The following is a 20,706-nucleotide window of genomic DNA, read 5'->3' as shown; positions in this document are numbered from 1 at the left end:
TCGTATGTGAAACAAACGGATTTCGGAACTTAGAAAACCAGATCTAGTGCAGAGATGATAAGAAGTGGAGCAGTCTGGAAAATTGACCCGAACGCACGAATGAATGAACATTTGCGGAGTACGGCTGGAAATAATCTTGGCTGGAGGAAACTGAAAACACATGAGGGGAAATCGTTTAGTTTCTTAAGTCATAGATCGAAAAAATTAGGACAGATGTTGGGAAAGGATGAAGTGTAGCTTAGTAAGGGCAAATACAATGTATTACATTTATCAACAAAATAATTTACTAAAAAGTGTAGAGCAGCAGTAACCCTTTTTTAAGCTCTCCTAGCGCGCTGGCCGGTTAGCTCAGTTGGTTAGAGCGTGGTGCTAATAACGCCAAGGTCGCGGGTTCGATCCCCGTACGGGCCAGATAACTTTTGCACGCCTCACCCTTCCCACCATCCTCTCACAAATCTTCACTAAGAAAAAGTAAAACATTCATATTCAACATCTTACCACTTTCAAACAGATTATTTTTACAAAGAGAAAAACGAGCTCACGTCACATTCACTGGGGGTGTTTAAGGGATGCACTTCCTACTGTCACAGAGCTGAGTTAGCAGAAGCAGGCCTAGACGGAAATTCTGTAGGAGAAAGGCGTCGTCAGTCTGTGTAGTGGTCAAACACTGCCCTCGAAGTACCCTGAAAACCGAGAGTAACTATGAAGTATGGGGTTGTGTCCGAAGGCACTTCCTATTCGTCTCCAGTCTTCTAGTTAAAGATTCTCTGCACTTACCAGCACGAGTCCGATAGAGAAAAATATTCAAAAACTTAAAAATGTGTGTATCTTTATCTTCTCAGGCGAGAGAGAACGCAGCCTTTGCAGAACCCCTACTTTAGCGTCCGTCACGTACGCGTTGGCTCCTTCGCTCGGCCCACTGCTTCTCGCCTTTGTAGAAAGCGCATGCTTTATTCAAATCCAATTTCTGCATTGTAAACCCTAATTATGCAATCCTACTTATATATCGGCTTATTCCCTGTCCATCGAGCCCTCCCTATTAACTCAGTCTCATCGCTCTATCCTGTTGAGTGAATTTTCATCGTTTACTGTTGTCCACAAAATCTGCCGAGATGAAATCACGAGGCTCAGGTGCAACGTCCGAGGGGGCCTCCGACCGGTCTCAGGTTCACCTCTGTGGGTCAGTTACGCATCCGATCAGAAACACTCCAGAGGCGTTGACTCCGTAGATTTTAGAGAACTCGGGTTTCCTTATTTTAATAAATGCCAGGGTTGTGTCTTTTACAAGAATAGGCCAGGCCCCTTTTGTAAAATGAGTATTCACATAGTCCTTTAAATTATATTGGAGCATTATCCAGGAAAATTCTAAGGCTTATATTACCTTAGTAAGGAATACAGTTAGAACTGTACTCAGAGGCACTAGGGAGAAAAATTTCATTACATATTTAAAGGCCTTAAGGAACAGCCTTTTCTGTATGGCTCGTTGGTCTAGGGGTATGATTCTCGCTTAGGGTGCGAGAGGTCCCGGGTTCAAATCCCGGACGAGCCCAAACTTTTCATCGCTTCTCGCGGATTCTTACCACCAAACTAAAGCAATTCTCTCATCGTCTTAATTACAGTAGCTTCCATAAAACTAACGAATCCCAGCACACTAGTTGGAATTTAAAGTACTGTTTCGCCTCGCACTTTGGTTCCATTTTTTTCTTGACATCTCTTCTAGTTGAAAGGCGAGTATTGTCCATTTTTACACGACCGCTTCTTGTCTTGGGGAGTTCTGACTTTCCCCGCATCGTAATCTTTTCGGCAGATTTATCCTTCATAGTTACCTGAAGAACTTGTTCAACATAAAGGGTTCGTTCATCCCTTACCACAGCGCTACCTGATGAGCTATACCCGATAGAGATCCGACGAGCGTCTGGTGGTGAAAGTTCTAAGCGGCCAGCCAAGTGCCTATCCACCAGGGACGGTTGAGGTTACATTCTGTACAAGTGAAAGAGCAGGCTGTAGAAGTACAATTGTTTCAGGAGCCGATCAGGACATTTCCAAGACTCACTCCATCAAGGAACCAACGGCTTTAAAAAGTTCTTCTTTGGCAGCCGTTCTGGAAACTTTTTATCAAAGGCCAAAAAGACTTAGCGCCCAACGTGGGGCTCGAACCCACGACCCTGAGATTAAGAGTCTCATGCTCTACCGACTGAGCTAGCCGGGCACCCGCTCTCGTACCTTGTCCTTAGTATATTAGGAGACTATGTAATCTATTGTCGTCAGCGTGCAAGTATGGTAATTTCATTAGTTTTATAGGTGAAATGAAATAAAACTAAAATAATAACCTAGTACATGTAGCCTACTTTAATTTACATCTTACTTATCGCCGCTTTGAATAGACAAGATTTAAGATAGGATTCTGGGTGCCACAAAAGTGTCCCCAACAACGGTATTTCCGGGGCTAATCTGGCTCGTAATAAAGCCCCAAACAGGCCCCTCATCAAGCCCCTGGCCCCTTTTGTGATCCACTGCGGCTTTCTGCATCTGTTCTTCCACCACTTGTCAACTTTGCCCCCTCCTGCCTTTTGTGTTTAGAACATAGCTTAAGGGGACAATAATACAAACAAGGTCCCAGTTAAGAACTTGCTGGGGGAGGAAGGGAGAAGTTGCTTGTGATAAAAGATGACAAATTAGATTCACATATAATTTGCTTCAAGGGGTGTATTGTATCCAGTTTAAAAACAATTCCTTCAGAGAAAATAAAAAACGATTGCAGAGCTACCTATTAGATAAATGGCACCCATAGTTTAGCAAAGAGAATTAGATGTTTTAAACTAGATGGATAGCCTCTCTAGTATTTGAAGGTATTACTGGTAAATACACACAAAAATCACGAGCCAATATAGAAACGAATTTAACCACAGACGTAACTTTGCTAGAGTTCACTGACACTTGCTTTCCAAGACTCCTTTAAAGAAGCCAAGGTGTCTTCTGACATTTTGTCAGTTGAACACATTTTTATTAAGTATCTTTTCTGTACTGGATATTGTAAATGAATATAACTTAGCCCCTGATTTCAAGATAATGCCTAAGGCAATCAACTGATAATATCCAATAAAAATTAAATCCCCAGATGCATTCTAACTCGCTGGCCTTGGGAAATAATGATGTTTGGAGGGAGTAGCTGGGGAGGGAAAGATAATGATGAGATTGGATAGTTTAAAACTTCCATGTCTACCTAGTAAAATCTAAGAAGCAAATGCAATATATTTGACTCATAGGAATATTGTACTTACTACAGTTATTCCATAACTAATCTGTGTTGTAGTTACTAATAAATTCTATGTCTCATTGTAGAGTTCAAAACTCACTACACACGCGGTAATCTCTGCTTAATATTTATTTTCTGAGGATTCTAAGCACTCTAAAGAAGTGCCCCAAATAAGAGAAAATTATTGCTAATTTTAATAAGACATATGTCCTTTTAATATCAAGGAACAAACTTGCTGGGTTTGTGATGTGCCACAAGCAACTGTCTTTCTACCCCGGTCTTACTAAAATAGTTCATGGAGACGCCTTCTTCATCAACGGTCTGCAGGGAGAAGTAGCCATTTTGAGAGCCACAGAAAACCAGAAGCAAAGCGAGATGCAACCATCAACCAATCGGTATTTACTAATACTAATCGACTAATACAGGCCAAGGTCAACTAAGGTTTGACAACTACTTGAAGTGTTCTCCTTAAAAAGATACTGTTTTAGCCCCACCTGGGTAGGATTTGGCTGCGGGAAGAACCACTGTGATCATTTGATTTACAGGAACTAAGACCGAGGAAAGGACATCAGTAGGTATCGAAGACTTTCGTCAGCCTTTTTCATGCTCCTCCTCTGAACCCTCTTTCCAGTGAGTCTCGCTGAAACTGTAGATTAAATCATTGAAACGGAGTAAAAGGGGGTTCTCTCATCACCCCCAAAACGCATGGCTGAGTCTGTCGGTTGCCTCCCTAGCAGAATCGTCCCCCGCCGCAGCACTCGGACTAGTGATCGTGTTTCAAAGTGGGGCTGGGTCATAAGAAAACACGTGAAAAAGAGAAATTAAAGAGCGAGATAACCGTCGCTGGTCGAAGAGTGCTCGCGAGTTCCCAGCTTCGCACAGAGATGGCATCCCCAGCGGGAGAGGCCTTCCGCGTGAGTCCTTCGATAGCTCAGTTGGTAGAGCGGAGGACTGTAGAGGAGAGCTCAGTCATCCTTAGGTCGCTGGTTCGAATCCGGCTCGAAGGAACTCCCATCCTTTTGGCCGTTTCTCTTTGTTTTTATAGAACATTTCCCTTCTAAGGAGGGTTTTCGCCCTCAGATGTATTCCAGTTGCACCGATCGTCCAAAGAATGGCTTCGAAACTGTTATCGATCTGCAACGAAACTAATTTAAAACATGAAGCCTCTAACAGATCTTCATACTCGCTATCCGACTTCGACCCTGAAGTTCACACAATTCAATCTTCAGGAAGGCCCCCAGTCCTGACAAAGCGAATCGGAGGCGGTTCCCACTGTGTTATGGGGTCCAGAGAACCGTCTTCACACCTTAACCTTGGGTCCACAGCCAGGCGGTGGAGACTACAGGTGGGAAAAACCCTCGGGCCAGCCGGTAATAGGTGGTATTCGCGTGCCCCCTTGTGGCTAGTAAATTCTGAGTGGCTGGAACGCCAGTGCACGCGCCTCGCACAGGGCCTGGGGCAGGAATAAAATCCAGGAGGTCTATTTGCCTTTTTTTGTTTTGTTTTGTTTAATTATGTCTTTTTTTGGTGGGGGTCGGGGGTGGCATTTGTGAAAAATGGTGCACATCAGAATCACCTGGGGGAGATTTCTTTTTCACAGCCCTTCTGTGCTTGGGCCACTTTGGATTTGAGACAGGTGGTGGTAGTTCAAATAGCACAGGTGGATTTTCAATAATCCTGCTGGAAGAGAAAACAACAATTTAAGAAAATAATTCATAAGCGGATTTCCTACCCACAAGGGGATGATTTGAGGAAAAAATAGAGATCTCTAAATAGTAGAATCCACTTGCTAATTTTGTGCCAATTTCGAATTAATCTAACGCCTCACTTTAAAATGTGATCTTAAATACTATGGAAGAATCCTTGATGATGCAGGTATTACATGAAAGTAACGCTAAATATACTAGATCAAAATACAGAAAAGTTGTATAAAGATTTTTGTATCTAGCAGTTTTGTTCTTTTCCTTCCCATGGTGTATAACTTTTACTTTGTAAGCAAATAATTATCTTATTTTGTAGTGCATCATACTCATCTTGAGAATTAATAATGAATATAGAAAGAAGCCCAAGCTTGTTGAATTAGGGTTGTGGTTTGAGAACTCTCCTAAAATGCATTGCACACTATTCCTGTTTACACTAGGCTAGAGAATGGTCTAACCTGGCAGCTTGCTCTTTGAAAGCCAGTTGAGGGCAAAAGAAAATGGCTATATTTATTTTTCATAGGCAATTTTTGGGTCATGAATATGAATGTCATTAGATAGTCCTGACTAGGCTTTCTGTTCAAGGAGAAATAAATAACAACCCAGATAAAATTCTTGGCCACATCTGGGTAGCATTCTGCCTGTAGCAAACATGAATCACCACCACTACCACCACCACACAGACGCAACTAGGAACTAGGGATAGTGTACGGGAAAACAAAATAAAACAAAATTCACACATACATAATCTTTGCTTTCCCACCATCTCATAAGGTAACGTGAGTGCATTTGCTACTTATAAGAATTTGAAGTCTATGAATAGAGTCTGTGAATAAAAAATGTAATATTAACACGCAAATAACGGACGTGTACTTCGCAAATTCAGTTGTCAGGAACCAAAATTCAGATCTGCATCGGCAAAGCATAAAAGAAATCCCAAAGAACTCAGCTTGGTTCATAGTAAAACTTAAGATGAGAAAAACATCCACTAGCCCCTAGCTCTTCACGGCTACTGAGGGGAAATTCTAGGTCTTCAAGGAAAAATGAACCATCTGTTTTGGAAGATGGGTTCCCGTTGTTGTTTGTGTTTCAGAAGACAGTAGCAAAAATACGGAAGTAAAGGATACAAAATTGGAGAATGCGGGCATCGATCCCGCTACCTCTCGCATGCTAAGCGAGCGCTCTACCATTTGAGCTAATTCCCCACCTGAGTACGCTAGGCTGCAGCCTTTACCCTTTTTGATATCAGGAAGTAATTCAGGACTCGCTGACACTTTGATTGACACTTACCACTGACCAATAAGAAGAAGGGTTAAGTGCAGATCTTCGACAATCAACGCCACCCGAAATCTTTAAAAGTGTCGGTTGCTCACCCAGTGGGTGGGAGCTAGAATCTTAGATAAGAATTCAATGCCGGGGTCCTATGAATGGAAACCAGGTCCTGGAAGGAAACAGTGGAGTCAACCAAGAAAAAAAAATTCTCACGCAACGAGGCTTGGCTTTGGCCCACATCATACATTTCCATCAAACCTCGAACCCCTAAAATGTCTACTAGTTAAACTGCTCCCGGAAGCAGATTTTCGAGTTAACTACCAGCCTCTGAAGACCTGCCTTTCGTGGGCCGCATAGCCACGAGGGGGCGCGCTTCACCATTTAATTTCTCTTCATTCTGGCTTTTGTAGGCCAAGTTTCAAGGGTGTACAACTATATCCACAGTTCAAGAGTATACAAACAGATCAAAAGACAAACAAGCTAGTCTATTTATGGCTTGAGATTTAAGCAGATTTGACATCTCAATTGCTTCTTTTCCTGAAATTGCATCAAAAGCGACTTCCTTTTTTGGGTTTAGTGAAATTGGAGCAAGATGATAAAATCGAAATCGAGGTGAAGTTTATGTAAGAAAACAACTACATGCCTTTATGCTGTGCAGGGCATCATTCTTAGACGACTTTCAAAGAGTTTTAGACTGCCCTTAATAGTTGGTGGTTGGTCATCTTTCTTTCCTTTTCTTCTTTCTCCTCTGTTTTCCTTTTTCATTACAAACAGGGCTGACAAGCAGAGTATAATTCTCCGTGGAAAGAAGCCCTTCCTTTCCTTCACAGAAAGAGTTCGAAACTCATGTTTAAAGGAAGAATGACTGACAATAAAGTCCCCCATTAAAAACCACCTAGAAAAGTGTGTATCAGACTGACATATATGTCCTTGATGTTTCAAAAAATGCTTTATAGTTAATGTTTTCACTGTAAGGTGCGATTCAACAGGGAAAGTTAGTAAATAAGAATGTGGAAGGGTTAAATAATTTTAGTAAAATGATGTCTTTGTCTTGTGCTGAATATAGAGAATATTTCCTTTAATTTAGTAGTTTTAAAAAATTGTTCAAATATTATGTTTTTTCTGTTCTAAGGCCTGAACTGAGGGTCTGGGTGCTGTCCCTGAGCCTCTTTGTATTCATGGGTAGTGCTCTACCACTTGAGCCACAGCACCATTTCTGATTTTTTTTTAACATATAAATTTTTATTTTATTGTAAAGATGCCATACAGAGTGGATACAATTACATGAGTAAGGTAATGAGTACATTTCTTGTTGAGCTCTGTATCTCCCTTCTTTTTCTCACACTATGCCTTCCCTTCCCACCTTCCCCACTTCTCTCCCACCAATTTAGTAGTTTTCATAGGCAGAGATACATTGTTACTGTAGTGAAGAAATTATAAATTATAAAATGTTGGAAAATCTTATTTTTTAATACTTACCAAAAGTTGTTAACCAACTAAAATTTCTCCTTACTTGTCCTTCAATGAATTTTACCTGGTGTAGGCTTTGTTTACTCTCTTTCTAGAATCTATCAGAGGTTTAGTGAAAGAATATTAGCCCAATCCCATAGCTTGGTCTGACTAAACTGGCTAGTTTGAGTCTTGTAGCCATGAGTTGGGAGTTCTGATTTTCCTTAACATTGGATTAAGTATTAAATTCTCCAACCTCTTGGATGTCCAGAAGTATGTGAAAAACTGGAGCATTTTACAATTCACATTCAAGTTTTATTAATTGTTAATAATTGTTTTCCATTTGAATTTCGGGAAGAGAGAGGTACCAAAACACACCTGCCAATATTTGTTCACAGTTCTGGAATCCTCTTCACCTTAGTTGTCTGAATTTAGGACAAACACATCACTTATCAAACTCAGGTACTTCTGAGGGACAAATGAGAAGTAATCAGCACAGCAGGACCTTGGTGTCACCTGAGAGATTCACTCTAGAAAATATGAGAAGAGGAGGAGGAGGAGGAGGAGGAGGAGGAGGAGGAGGAGGAGGAGCAGGAGCAGGAGGAGCAGGAGGAGGAGGAAGAGGAGGAGGAGGAGGAGGAGGATCTTATTAGGATTTTTAAGATGTACATTAGATATCTTGAGGTCTAAAATGAAGAATTTTACAAAACCAAAATGGGTTTTACCTATGTGAACCTGTGAAATAAACTATCAGCATATTTATAGAGAACACTTATTTAAAAGTGTTTACCTATACTTTGTATATAATCAAGCAACAGTCACCAGATAGACTTTATTTTAGGACATTCCAGAGGAGGGCTTGATGTGTGCCCTTCGATAGCTCAGTTGGTAGAGCGGAGGACTGTAGTAGGATTGTCATGGCTATCCTTAGGTCGCTGGTTCGAATCCGGCTCGAAGGACACAGACCTTTTTTTTTTTTTTTTTTTTATAAAAACCCGTAGTCCAAAACTGTTTAAAATAAAACTAGAATGAACTAAGAAGTGAATTATCATTCAGATATTTTCAAACATAAACTGGCCTTTTAAATTTATGTCTATGTCCAGAATAAACCAGAAATACGGAAAGGGTAGTTTGTTTTGAAAAAGATATTTTCGAAGGAGGTGTTAACTTCTTTCATTTCTCACAGCACCCTCCCTCCTTAAACCATCCCCCCTACAGCCCCCCGCCCCCTTCAGCTCCCTTCTCTCTGCAGTGAACCAGATGTAGTTTTTTTTTCTTTCCTTCTCCTTCCTCCAACTGAGTTAACAATGGATCAAGCAACCGAGAGCCAATGCCTGGTGGACGAGTTTAGAGAGGAGCCTGAAAAGTTCAGAAATACGAAAGGCGTACGCCTGGTAAGAGTCTCACTTCTTTTTTTCTTTACTCAAGATTAAGATATGAGACAGCACAGCCTTTGGGATCCTTTGTAATCATGGTGTCTTTTGAATACATTTTATTAAAGACCATTTCAAAAATAACCAAAAGAAAGTTGGGCGAGTCCACCGCTGCGCTAACCTCGGTTCAGCCCACTGACGTCACGTGACCCTCATCTTTCCCCAATCCTATTCAAGATTTATTCTCCGCCCCTTGTTGCATTGTTTAGAAAAGGTCAGGGATAACCATGAAAAGGGGGATGAAATCCATTTTTTCACAGTCCTGTCCCTCCTCCTTACTAGGAGTGTGGGGGGGGGGCAAAAATTGAAAACGTTGGTGTACATGTGTAATCCCAGTCCCAGTCCTGCCTGTGGAGACTGGGGCTGGAGGATTATGAGTTCACAGCTACATAACCAGACCGTGTCTCAAAACTAAAAAGAAAAAAAAAACAACGAAAAAACCCACAACGGTGTTTTTATAATGTAGATATTTGAATATTTTAGTAGTTTCGTGATTACAACGGAGTGAAACATTCTATAGGAGCCTCAACCACACTCCAGCAACGGCAATAGATATGAACGATGTAGGCATGAATTCGAAAAGAAGGGTGGGGGGCACTAAGGGGATCCTCTCAGTGGGCTCCACAGTGAGGGCGAAGGAGCGGGAGCACGGGAGCTTCTGGGGCAAGCATGGAAGGCTGAGGCCTCACTTTTGCTCAGGAGGCAAGTCGGGAGGACAAGTACAATACCGGAGATAGTTCTATTTATACTATACAAACAGGGAACATATTAAAGACCTATGTGAAACACACTAAAAAGCACACATCTTAAATGTTTGAGGAAAGTTTTTATTTTGTTTATTTTTTACTGTGAAAATACTGTACAGAGGGGTTACAATTACATGGGGAAAGTTTTTTAAATGATTGTACAATTACTAGTCCGATCAGTTTTTAAACATTTCTAACATCCTAAAGGACTTTTGAAGTTTATCTAGCAAAAGAAACTAAATTACTAAACTGCTTTAGTCTGTTTTAAAAACAGTCAATTGTGGATCCTTCGATAGCTCAGTTGGTAGAGCGGAGGACTGTAGAATTTCCTGACCAGTGGTCATCCTTAGGTCGCTGGTTCGAATCCGGCTCGAAGGAACAAATGTTTTGAATGGCTTTCAGCTAAGTTTACAGACTAAAATCAAGAATCCCTGCCCACTATTGTTAAGGAAGGAGTCTCGAAAACCAGGTAGGTTTTCCGGGTAGAGAAACAACAGCAGGAATGGGAATGAAAGACATCTTGACATCAAGATACTTTCTTCACTTTCTTTTGGAGATTGGATGGTCCTTTAGGACCTTCAGTCACATTACTATTTAACGTTAATAAACATGTTATTACTAATAATTTCAAACATACACAAATGTTTAAAAAAACCATCATCGAAGGCTACCATTTAGCATCACACCGACACACAGGACACACTTTCGCACTATCGGTCTCTATGTGTCTCCATCCCCCTCCCCCATCTCCCGCCCCTTAAGTTTCCGATCTTTTGAAGTAACCCCAAGATGTGCCGTTTTACTCATGGATATTGTTTGAAGACGTTCAGTGTTACGAATTTAAAAACGTACCGTCTTGAAAGGAATCCAGGGCAACTGCTGGAAAGTTCTCAGTAAAATGAATGCAACCAGCCATCTGAGAACCTTTAGATACTCCACGAAAGAGCGCTGGGCCCCTGGTGCTTTAGAAATGCGCTCAGGGTCCTTCCTGCTAATATTTCCTCTCTTAACTTTGAACACATTTTTGTACTCTGGGCTACTTGGCTGGAGATGGGAGGAAAGTTAAGCCACAGCAAGGGGCGGTGTGCTTCGATGGTTCTTAAATATCCTAGGCCAGCACGCGAAAATAGACTATATAAATACATAGTTCCCAATGCTGTCTGTCTCTGCATTGGCCAAGCAGTTGGGGCCCGTAGAAGAGACCCAGAGCTTCCAAAAGGGGCGGAACCCCCACCTTTGTAGAAGGGTAGGGTGGGGTTGGGTTATGTGTGTGCCGGTACGCCCTCCGATCCTTCCCCGGAGAAGATCGCTGCCCTTGAAGCCTGGTGAGGACTGCGGCTGCTTAGGGCGGGGCGGGAAAAAGGATTTACAGTCTAGTCTTGTCGGCTAACAAAGTCAGACCCCGGGAAAAGAGGAAAGCGAAACCGCTGTGGGAGGAAAGCTCGAGTATTTTCAATATATATGTATTTATGTGGACACTATAGCAACCCATAAGCGTAACAGGAGCCAAACTAGTTCTTTAGATCACTCAGGCTACATTAAAAAAGGCCACAGGGTCAAATTAAAAACCTTAAATTAAAAGCAAAAACTTAATTTCCCAAAAGGTAAAATCACCAACTACAATTGCAAAGACTAACCACATTAAACCTCTCTCCCCTCTCTCTACATTTTAAGTTAAAAACAAAAATTCAATTAAATTCCCCAAAGGGAACTACAATTGCAAAAGACAAACTACATTAAATCTCTGTCTCTCTCTGGTTCAGGTCCTGGGGCTTGAACTCTGGACTTCGTTGAGCCATAATATAACTTCACGTCCAGTACTGTCGGTGGTTAATCCCAGGCCTCACAGCCACGGGATGGCTTGGAACCACGATCCTCACAACTCGAACTTGGAAAAAAAACCAACCAAGTACAACATCAGCACTTAAATTTGTAAGTTGAAACTTATGAACGTCGAGACGTGAGTCAGCCACATTCGCACTCGTACCAGGACCCCTGGCCGTTAGAACAGACACTCCAAAGTGAAGTTCTAGAGTTCCTGGAAGACCCTGTGGCGCCCTTTTTACGTCACAAGGCATTCCGCGGCGCCCTTTTTACGTCACAAGGCATTCCGCCTTTGGTAACATCCCAATATCTACTTCCACCTCTGCTACTCCAACTCGAGAACTACGTGGGTTTGTCTCTGGAGAACTTCTCACACTGTCCCCAGCACTCTGAACTTCCTCACCGCCGGGAGACTCCCCCTCCTTTGGCTACCAATGTTCTTGCCTTTTCCGGGACCCGGGAGTATCATTTTATTTCATTGGGTAATTACCTCCTAGGCCCCGCCCCTCGCCGCAGGCAGCAGTATCGTTTTCTTTCATTGGGTAATTATCCCTCGGTTCCGCCCCCAAAGGCCGTCGCACACGACGCGCGTCAGTCGGCACTGACTGCTTTACGGGTGTCGTGTTAACTCGTACCGGCCAACATGGAGGGAGAGGAGTCGCTGCGCCCCACCGAGCCGGACCTTCTGGAAGGGACAGACCAGAAGCCAGAGTTGGAGGAGGAGCAGAGTGAACCCGACGAAGCGGCTCGCGGCAGCAAGAAGCGGATCGTTCCAGGGATTGTGTACTTGGGCCACATCCCGCCGCGATTCCGGCCCTTGCACGTCCGCAACCTTCTCAGCGCCTACGGTGAGGTCGGACGCGTCTTTTTCCAGGCTGAAGGTAAGCTCACAGGCCCAGATGGGGAAGGGCGGCGGGTGGGTGGCACCAAGGCCAGGGGGTGCACACCTTCGCTGCCCCGTCTGCGATGCCGCGTTGAGGGGCTGGTTCCCTGGTTCTGGCAGGTAAACCGGTTGTGTGCAGCCTAGGAGGAGAAGGCGTGGGGCAGAGGGAAAAGGGGCGGGCGGGTCGCAGGTGTGCCTTGTGGGGCCTTCATTCTTGGATTGTTAACGCTTGGGTTCTAATTCTGGCTCCTCACACCTCTCCGGAACGGTTTTTCACAATTTGTTCAATGAGTACAACTGGAATAAGCCTCTGGTATTTCTACCAAGCTGAACACGTACATCTCTGTTAAAAGAGAGCGTGTGATTGCCCTCTTCCAGCCCCCATTTGCAGACCTTATACGGAATTGGGGTTAGGTGCTGATTCGGGTCCATTCAGAGGCCTGATGAAGGGATATTATTTGAAGAGAGGGTTGAATGAGACCTTACAGATTATTCCTTTCCATCAAATTGGAAAATTGGGACCTCCGCTGTCAGGTTTGGAAAACATCATGGCCAGTGGAACATGCGTGGGAGCAGGTATTGCCTGGGACTTCTAGACCACTGTTTTGTCTTTGATTCCCCAGATCAGTTTGTGAGACGCAAGAAGAAGGCGGCAGCTGCTTCGGGAGGAAAAAAGGGATCCAAGTACAGCAAAGACTATACTGAGGGCTGGGTGGAATTCCGAGACAAACGCATAGCCAAGCGGGTGGCAGCCAGTCTACACAACACGCCTATGGGTGCCCGCAAGCGCAGCCCCTTCCGTTACGATCTTTGGAATCTTAAGGTGAGACTATAGGTCAGAGTGCTATACTTCTAATCTCCCCTCTTCCCCAAGAGATCCTGATCCTGTGATCTCTTGTTGGCTCATTCTCCCTTCTTGATCTACACTATTTAGAACTTTTTTTTCCCCACAGCTGAATTCTACAAGAGCTTTATTTTTTATTTTTATTTTTTTTGTCGGTCGTGGGGTTGAACTCTGAGCGTGGGCACTGCCCCTCAGCTTTTCAGCCCAAGGTGAACGCTCTATCACTTGAGCCACAGCACCACTTCTGGTTTTCTGTTGGTTAATTGGAGATGAGTCTCACGGACTTAACCTCAGATCTCAGCCTCCTGAGTAGCTAGGATTACAGGTGTGAGCCACCAGCGCCTGGCAGGAGCTTTACTTATTTTTTTTTAAATAATTTTTTTATTGAGATTAAGTGATTACATAAATTTCACAGTATTGTTAGATAGTGAGATAGTGATACTTAAAGTCGCAAACATTTTAATCTACATAGGAAATTGTCATAATCATGGTCTATAATGTGTGTGAATTCTATGAGCTTTCACAATAGAACTATTTCTTCCACATCAGATGATATGTACATTTCTTTCCTTTTGCTTAGTGTAAACTATTCCTTTTCCCTCTCATTCCCTCCCTCCCATTACTGCTCTTGAATTTCTTAGTTCATTTTCATCAATGTCCAGTACAGCTGCTAGTCCCCTCTGTTGATATGACAAACAGGACTGGAGAAACGAAGGACCTCCACTCACTTTATCATTTCATTTCTAAATGACTCCATGTTCTTGACCACATATATGACATATATATATATGTGCATATATATGCGTATATATACATATATGTGCATATCTGAGGGAAGCTAGGAGGATGATACAGAATCAGAGGGAAATGGGAAAATATGTGAACATTTTTTCCTTAAATTTTCTTGCCAACAGTATTTGCACCGTTTCACATGGTCCCATCTCAGTGAACACCTTGCCTTTGAGCGCCAGGTGCGCCGGCAGCGTCTGAGAGCAGAGGTGGCTCAGGCCAAGCGTGAGACTGACTTCTATCTTCAAAGTGTGGAAAGAGGAAAACGCTTCCTTGCTGCTGATGGTGATACAGCTCGTCCTGATAGCTCCTGGGCGTTTGCCCAGCGTCCCACAGAACAGGAGCTAAGGGCCAAGAAAGCTGCACGCCCAGGAGGACGGGAAAGGGCTCGACTGGCTAATGCCGAGGACCAGGCCCGTTCTAACCGAGGTCTCCTTGCCAGGATTTTTGGAGCCCCCTCATCTTCAGAGAATGTGGAGGAATCCTAGCAAGCCAGGGACTTCTAAGAGACAGAGTGGTCTTCACCTAGCACAGCCCTGCTTCTTGTCTACCTCATGCTAGAATGATGAATGACTGCCCATGCTCACATTTTCTGTTTTTCTCAGTCCAGGAGTTGCTGGTGAAGTCTCAGACATGGAGCTTTTGTTAAACCTCTTTGCTGCTCCAACACTCTTAAGTGCCAGGATGAAATAACTTATTTCATACTAACATGGTTATGACTATAGTAAATGCCTGTTTCATTTTGTTTGACTTGTGGTTCTTTACCCCTTTTTCACTGGGGTCACTTCTGGCCTCCCAAATGGCCTTTGTTTTCAACTAAAGTGACTAACATTAGTCTGTATATTGACTACAGGTAAGGGTAGCAGCAACGTCTATTGTATTTAGAAAAGGTTTTCAGGTATTGTAGTTATTGGGTTGGGGAACCTTTTTCCAAGATGTATTTATAGAAGAAAAAAATTAAAATATGTTTATAGATGCTTTTTTAGCTTTAGGGGTGAGAGTCATTGAATGTTTCAACTTTGATCTTGTTCCAGTCATTTATATTAATTCTCCCCCCTAGTTCTGGGGCTTGAACTCAGGGCCTGGGCACTGTTCCTGAGCCTCTCTGTGTTCAAGGCTAGCGCTCTACCACTTGAGCCACAGCATCACTTCTGGCCTTTTCTGTTTATGTGGTACTGAGGAATCAAACCCAGGGCTTCATCATGCTAGGAAGCACTCTTACCACTAAGCCATATTTCTGATCCCTCATTCTATCTTCTTGTCTTGGAGATATTTAGTCCATCGTTCTAAATCCAGATTTTTTTTCCCACCAAATTTCTTAGCTCAGTTTGTCAATCATGTAATTCAACATATATTAAGCCACTCTGTGAGGAAACAGTGGCAATGGGATAGAAACATGTAAGGGATAGAGTAGGGGCCCGTGGTAGGAGTGGAATGCTTTCAGTATGTTTTTGCTTTGTGATTAGCCTTCAGGGATGGGTTAGATTTGAAATTTTCCTAGTTCATTCCTGGAAACTGAGCTGAGAAAATGACAGTAGAAATCTTAAAGATCCATATGTGCCCCAACAGTTGAACAGTACTTTGTGTATAAAGTGCGTCAAATAAAGTGTGTAAAGGTGAGAAAAGCCTAGGAAGGGAGTTGGGAATAGTGTTCTGAGGGACACTTGTGTTGTGGCTTAGATAAGGGGTTCACAAGCAAGCATCTAAACAGTCCTGATGGCTTCACTGGGTCAGGGTAAGCTATTAAAAGGAATGAAAGGGTGACATTGTCCAAAAAGAAATGTACTCTTTACCTCACTTATGTAACTTAGCCCTCTGTACCTCACTTTTATAATAAATATTTTTAATAAAAGGAGCTAAAAACTTGGGTGTCATTATAAACTAAGAAATCTCATGTAGATTAAATTATCCATAGTGGAAGTAGTAGACTATGATTATAAATATTTGAGTTTCACTTTGATTCTTTTTCCTCTATGAATCCTAATTTGAGCACATTACCTGTTTTCTGTTGAGTCTGCAGAATCAAAACTGTAATATGTGATTGCTAACAAAAATCAGAATAGTTCTGAAAGCAAACTTTTGTTTTTTAAAAAATTTATGGGTTCAATCTGACCAAATCTACATACTCCATGTTTTCCCCTCCAAAATAAGCATAAAATTTTGTGGGATTTTTTTTTTTTTTTTAATGAACCTATATGGGACTTTTTTTTCCTTTATGTCAGTTGTGGGGCTTTAACTCAGGGCCTGGGCACTGTCCCTGAGATTTTCTGCTCAAGACTAGCACTCCAGCACTTTGAGCTACAGCTCCACTAACAGTTTTCTGGTGGTTAATTGGAGATAAGAGTTGCATGGACTTTACTACACAGGCTGGCTTCAAACCAATATTCTCACATCTCTGTGTCTTGAGTCATAGGATCACAAGCATGAGCGACCAACACCAAGTACAATAACTTGTACTTGGAAAAACCAAGTACATTTTTAGGGATGGCAACAGAATTTTAACCTAGGGTGATCTGGCTAAGAATCTTTCTCCATGATAATCAAAAAAATTTCCTCCAAGCCAGTTCATGCCTGTAATCATAGCTACTCAGGAAGCTGAGAGCTGAGATTGCAGTTTGAAGTTATCCCAGGCAGGAAACTTTGGGACTGTTAACTCCAATGAACTACTCAGAAGAGCTGGAAGTGGTGCTGTGGCTCATGGTAGAGCACTTGCCTTGAGCAAAAGAAGCCCAGGGATAGCACCCATTACCAAAGTTCAAGTTCCAGGGCTGGCAAAAAAAAGTTCCTCCAAAATGTAGACACATGAACATGTAACATCCCTGTTTACTGTGGTCCTGGCACCCATAGTTATAGGAGTTTTGTAAGTTTTTGACAATGTTAATTCTTGTAACCAGTTAAGAAATATAGTTCAGGCTGGATTAATTATATGTTGGTTATTAAAATGTTTTTAATATTTACATGTTTAGTATTTTTTCTTGCATTTATTGGAATTAAAAATTTTTAATGAGCTATAAAATGATTATAGACTTGCTGGGCACTGGTGGCTCACGACTGTAATCTTAGCTACTCAGGAGGCTGAGATCTGAGAATTGCGGTTCAAAGCCAGCCTGGGCAGAAAAGGATGTGTGAGACTTTTTTTTTTTTTTTTGTCGGTCGTGGGGCTTGAACTCTGGGCCTGGGCGCTGTCCTTCAGCTCTTCAGCTCAAGGTGAGCACTCTACCACTTGAGCTACAGCACCACTTCCGGTTTTCTGGTGGTTTATTGGAGATAGGAGTCTCACAGTCTTTCCTGCCCGGGCTGGCTTTGAACCGTGATCCTCAGATCTCAGCCTCCTGAGTAGCTAGGATTACAGGCGTGAGCCACTAGCGCCCGGCTGTGTGAGACTTTTATCTCCAATAAACCACCAGAAAACCAGAAGTGGTGCTGTGGTTCAAGTGGTAGAGCACTCACCATGAGCTGAAGAGCTGAGGGACAGCGCCCAGGCCCAGAGTTCAAGTCCCATGACCAACAACAACAACAAAAAGATTGTAGGCTATAAGCTTGGGAATCTTCTGTGCCTACTATGCACAATGGATAAACTGAATTCTTTCTGTGTTCTACTTAATACCTCTAGTGTGTCTCCCACTCCACAAATCTTTTGCTTTTCTCTGCCCATAATAAGCTTTCAGCTTTCTGCCAGGATAGCAGAAGGCACATGGAAGGAATGGGAAGGGTTTGAAGATACAATTCTGGTTTTTAGCACCGCATCCTTCATCCTTACTCCCTCCACTTCAAGAGTTAATCTGCTGCTGTTTGTCTCTAAGCAGTTTAGAAACTGGTGTTCATTACTTTGATTCTTGAATTTATTGCTTTGTTAGGTGAGGTTCAACTTTCCCATTTGTTATATTATCCTGATATGTAACAATGCTTTCGTGCTTTTTTTTTTGTCTTCTGTTTTTCTCATCTGGATTTATGTGTGAAAATTCCTGCCACTGTGATTTGAGAGACTGTTCTTTTAACATAATTTTTGCTTCAAAGTAGCTAAAGGGTGACAGTATCAGCTTTTTAGTTTAGCTGTTAATGAAAGTTTGTGAAACAGGCAACAGAGTAGAAGTGTGATGGAGATACAAGCATGGGAATTAAAAGTCAAGCAAGTATGGGAGAGAGGAAGAAAAAGACGGAAAAAACAGCTGTAGAAGGGAAAAACTTTAGTAGGAAAGTAATCGCGGAAGAAAAGGCAAAGAGGAAGAGAACTCAGGCAATAGGGTAAATAAAAGGAAAATTAAAAGTTTGAAAGAACATAATATTGAGAAAAAAATTAACACAGAAAAGGGAGAGGAAGAATGATGGACTAGGTGACTAGATGTATATGTAAGTGGATGTTAAATTGAAACCCTTTGTACAACTATTTGAATATAATAAAGGGAAAAGTGATTTCTTTTTTTTTTTTTTTTGTCGGTCGTGGGGCTTGAACTCTGGGCCTGGGCGCTGTCCCTCAGCTCTTCAGCTCAAGGCGAGCGCTCTACCACTTGAGCTACAGCGCCACTTCCGGTTTTCTGGTGGTTTATTGGAGATAGGAGTCTCACGGTCTTTCCTGCCCTGGCTGGCTTTGAACCGTGATCCTCAGATCTCAGCCTCCTGAGTAGCTAGGATTACAGGCGTGAGCCACCAGCGCCCGGCGGAAAAGTGATTTCTTAAAGATTTGTCTGAACTTGTAAATTGTACCAGCCCATTATAGGTTAAGTACTGTCATCTCTGATTATATCTTTCATAATGAGATTGGTTATATGTATGTTTCAAACTTTCCAGAAGCCAAGTTGTCCTATTGTTGTGACATCAAAAAGGTGATCATCTCAGATGGATGACTGCTAGAAACATGGGTCAGTAAAGAATGACACTCTTGGTAAGAACAGTGTTCAGTGGTTCATTAAATGAAGTACCTTGTGGGAGCTGAAAACTTTTAATGAGTATGACAAAGTTGAAGACCCAGGGAGCCTAGTTAAATAACTACTTAATTGGGAAAGTGTAAAACTGCATGTGTTTCCCTGGGACCTAGAAGCCAAGTACCAAGTAGTGAGGTAGAAATTGCTATGATTAGCAGACTCCAAAGGACAAAGCCATTTGGTTACCTTGGTGACATCTGACAAAGAATTCTATTAGTGGTAATATATATATCCATCAAAATGATGTAGCAAGCCAGCCAACAGATAGCCATTTTATTCTAATTAATACAAATTATAGATAATATGCTAGGACCTCTATGCTTTAACAACATGTTAGAATTTTATTCCTAAGAATGTATGTACATATTAAAAACACCTTCTGATAAGTCAATTATATATTAAATAGGAAGTAACCTATTAATTGATTTTACAGTTAGACTATGAGAAATAATTTTTTTTCTTTTTTTGTCGGTCGTGGGACTTGAACTCTGGGCTTGAGCGCTGTCCCTGCACTCTTCAGCTCAAGGCAAGCGCTCTTCCGCTTGAGCCACAGTGCCACTTCTGAGAAATAATTTATTCTATCAACTCACTATTAATTTATTTTATTTTTGTCAGTTGTGGGGCTTGAACTCTGGGCCTGGGTGCTGTCCCTGAGCTTTTGTGCTCAAGGCTAGCACTCTACTGCTTTGAGCCACAGCTCCACTTGCAGTTTTCTGTTAATTGGAGATAAGATTCTCATGGCCTTTCCTGCTGGGACTGGCTTTAAACCACAATCCTCAGATCTCAGCCTCCTAAGTAGTTTAAGATTACAAGCATGAACCATCAGCACTGAGCTCACTATTTCTTTTGAATTATATTTTTATTAGATCTAAGTATTTGTAGAAAGGGGTTACCATTCAACATGTGCATCTTGTTCCATAGCACACTTTTCATCATTCTCCCTAGTCCTAACCCCTTTCAATTTTCTAGTTTTGTGGGATATAATTGGGTATTATGATTGCATTCTCCCCACTCAGCATACTTTTGATTTTATTGTATTCATTAAGTTGCAGGAGTTCTTTTATTAAACCTTTTAAAAATATTTAATACATTTCCAAAGTCATGCATTATTTTAATCAGCACTTTTAAAATCATTTTGTTACATAAAAATGACATAAATCAAAAGAAATATGGAATGTATAACTTGAATGTGTACTTAAAAAATAATAGTATGATAAACTTAGTATGGCAGGAGCAAAACAGATAATGACAACATTTTAGGTGACTGAAAGGATAGAGGATACCCAGAAGAAAAAGAAAAAGGGAAATGTTTCACAATGTAGCCCAAGTTGCCCTTGAACTTAGAGTCCTCCTGCCTCTATCCCCCAGATGCTAAGATTACAGGTGTGCAGCATCATGTTGTAATTGTATTTTCATTGTTTGCTTCTATAATACCTTTTTAATCCATCAGTTTTCTTGATACATTTGTTGAAAAATCTAAACACATGAATTTTATTGTTTAATTTGACTACTTTCTTTTTTCTTTTTTGTCGGTCATGGGCCTGAACTCTGGGCCTGGGTGCTGTTCCTCAGCTCTTCAGCGCAAGGC

The 20,706-nt window shown here is 42.0% G+C and overlaps 1 protein-coding gene and 7 non-coding genes across 8 annotated transcripts; 6 read left to right on the top strand and 2 right to left on the bottom strand.

The window, feature by feature from the left end:
- The first annotated feature begins 337 nt into the window (after positions 1-337).
- Trnai-aau lies at positions 338-411 on the top strand. Its single transcript has one exon. It is a non-coding gene; the product is annotated as a tRNA-Ile (tRNA).
- Positions 412-1,477: 1,066 nt separating this feature from the next.
- Positions 1,478-1,549, top strand: Trnap-agg. Its single transcript has one exon. It is a non-coding gene; the product is annotated as a tRNA-Pro (tRNA).
- A 587-nt stretch (positions 1,550-2,136) lies between these two features.
- Trnak-cuu lies at positions 2,137-2,209 on the bottom strand. Its single transcript has one exon. It is a non-coding gene; the product is annotated as a tRNA-Lys (tRNA).
- A 1,967-nt stretch (positions 2,210-4,176) lies between these two features.
- On the top strand, positions 4,177-4,263 carry Trnay-gua. Its single transcript is given in 2 exon segments — positions 4,177-4,213; positions 4,228-4,263. It is a non-coding gene; the product is annotated as a tRNA-Tyr (tRNA).
- Positions 4,264-6,088: 1,825 nt separating this feature from the next.
- On the bottom strand, positions 6,089-6,161 carry Trnaa-agc. Its single transcript has one exon. It is a non-coding gene; the product is annotated as a tRNA-Ala (tRNA).
- Positions 6,162-8,547: 2,386 nt separating this feature from the next.
- On the top strand, positions 8,548-8,636 carry Trnay-gua. Its single transcript is given in 2 exon segments — positions 8,548-8,584; positions 8,601-8,636. It is a non-coding gene; the product is annotated as a tRNA-Tyr (tRNA).
- Positions 8,637-10,142: 1,506 nt separating this feature from the next.
- Positions 10,143-10,234, top strand: Trnay-gua. Its single transcript is given in 2 exon segments — positions 10,143-10,179; positions 10,199-10,234. It is a non-coding gene; the product is annotated as a tRNA-Tyr (tRNA).
- A 2,075-nt stretch (positions 10,235-12,309) lies between these two features.
- Abt1 (activator of basal transcription 1) lies at positions 12,310-15,233 on the top strand. Its single transcript, XM_042684390.1, has 3 exons — positions 12,310-12,561; positions 13,187-13,386; positions 14,322-15,233. Exons 1-3 carry the CDS (start codon positions 12,324-12,326, stop codon positions 14,682-14,684), a joined length of 801 nt encoding a protein of 266 aa, XP_042540324.1. The 5' UTR covers positions 12,310-12,323; the 3' UTR covers positions 14,685-15,233.
- Positions 15,234-20,706: the final 5,473 nt, after the last annotated feature.

This window comes from Dipodomys spectabilis, unplaced genomic scaffold (assembly GCF_019054845.1).
Source record: "Dipodomys spectabilis isolate Male_0828 unplaced genomic scaffold, ASM1905484v1 ptg000085l, whole genome shotgun sequence".
Lineage (NCBI taxonomy): Eukaryota > Metazoa > Chordata > Mammalia > Rodentia > Heteromyidae > Dipodomys > Dipodomys spectabilis.
The sequence above is the reverse complement of the archived record's forward strand: the minus strand, read 5'-3'. Positions and strand labels throughout refer to the sequence as shown.

What these genes read in the sequence shown, in the direction of transcription:
- Abt1 (XM_042684390.1), top strand. Translation starts at nt 12,324, where the DNA reads ATGGAGGGAGAGGAGTCGCTGCGCCCCACCGAGCCGGACCTTCTGGAA. An exon ending in CGTCTTTTTCCAGGCTGAAG is followed by an intron (nt 12,562 to 13,186) that starts GTAAGCTCACAG and finishes TTGATTCCCCAG; the next exon opens with ATCAGTTTGTGAGACGCAAG. An exon ending in ACGATCTTTGGAATCTTAAG is followed by an intron (nt 13,387 to 14,321) that starts GTGAGACTATAG and finishes TCTTGCCAACAG; the next exon opens with TATTTGCACCGTTTCACATG.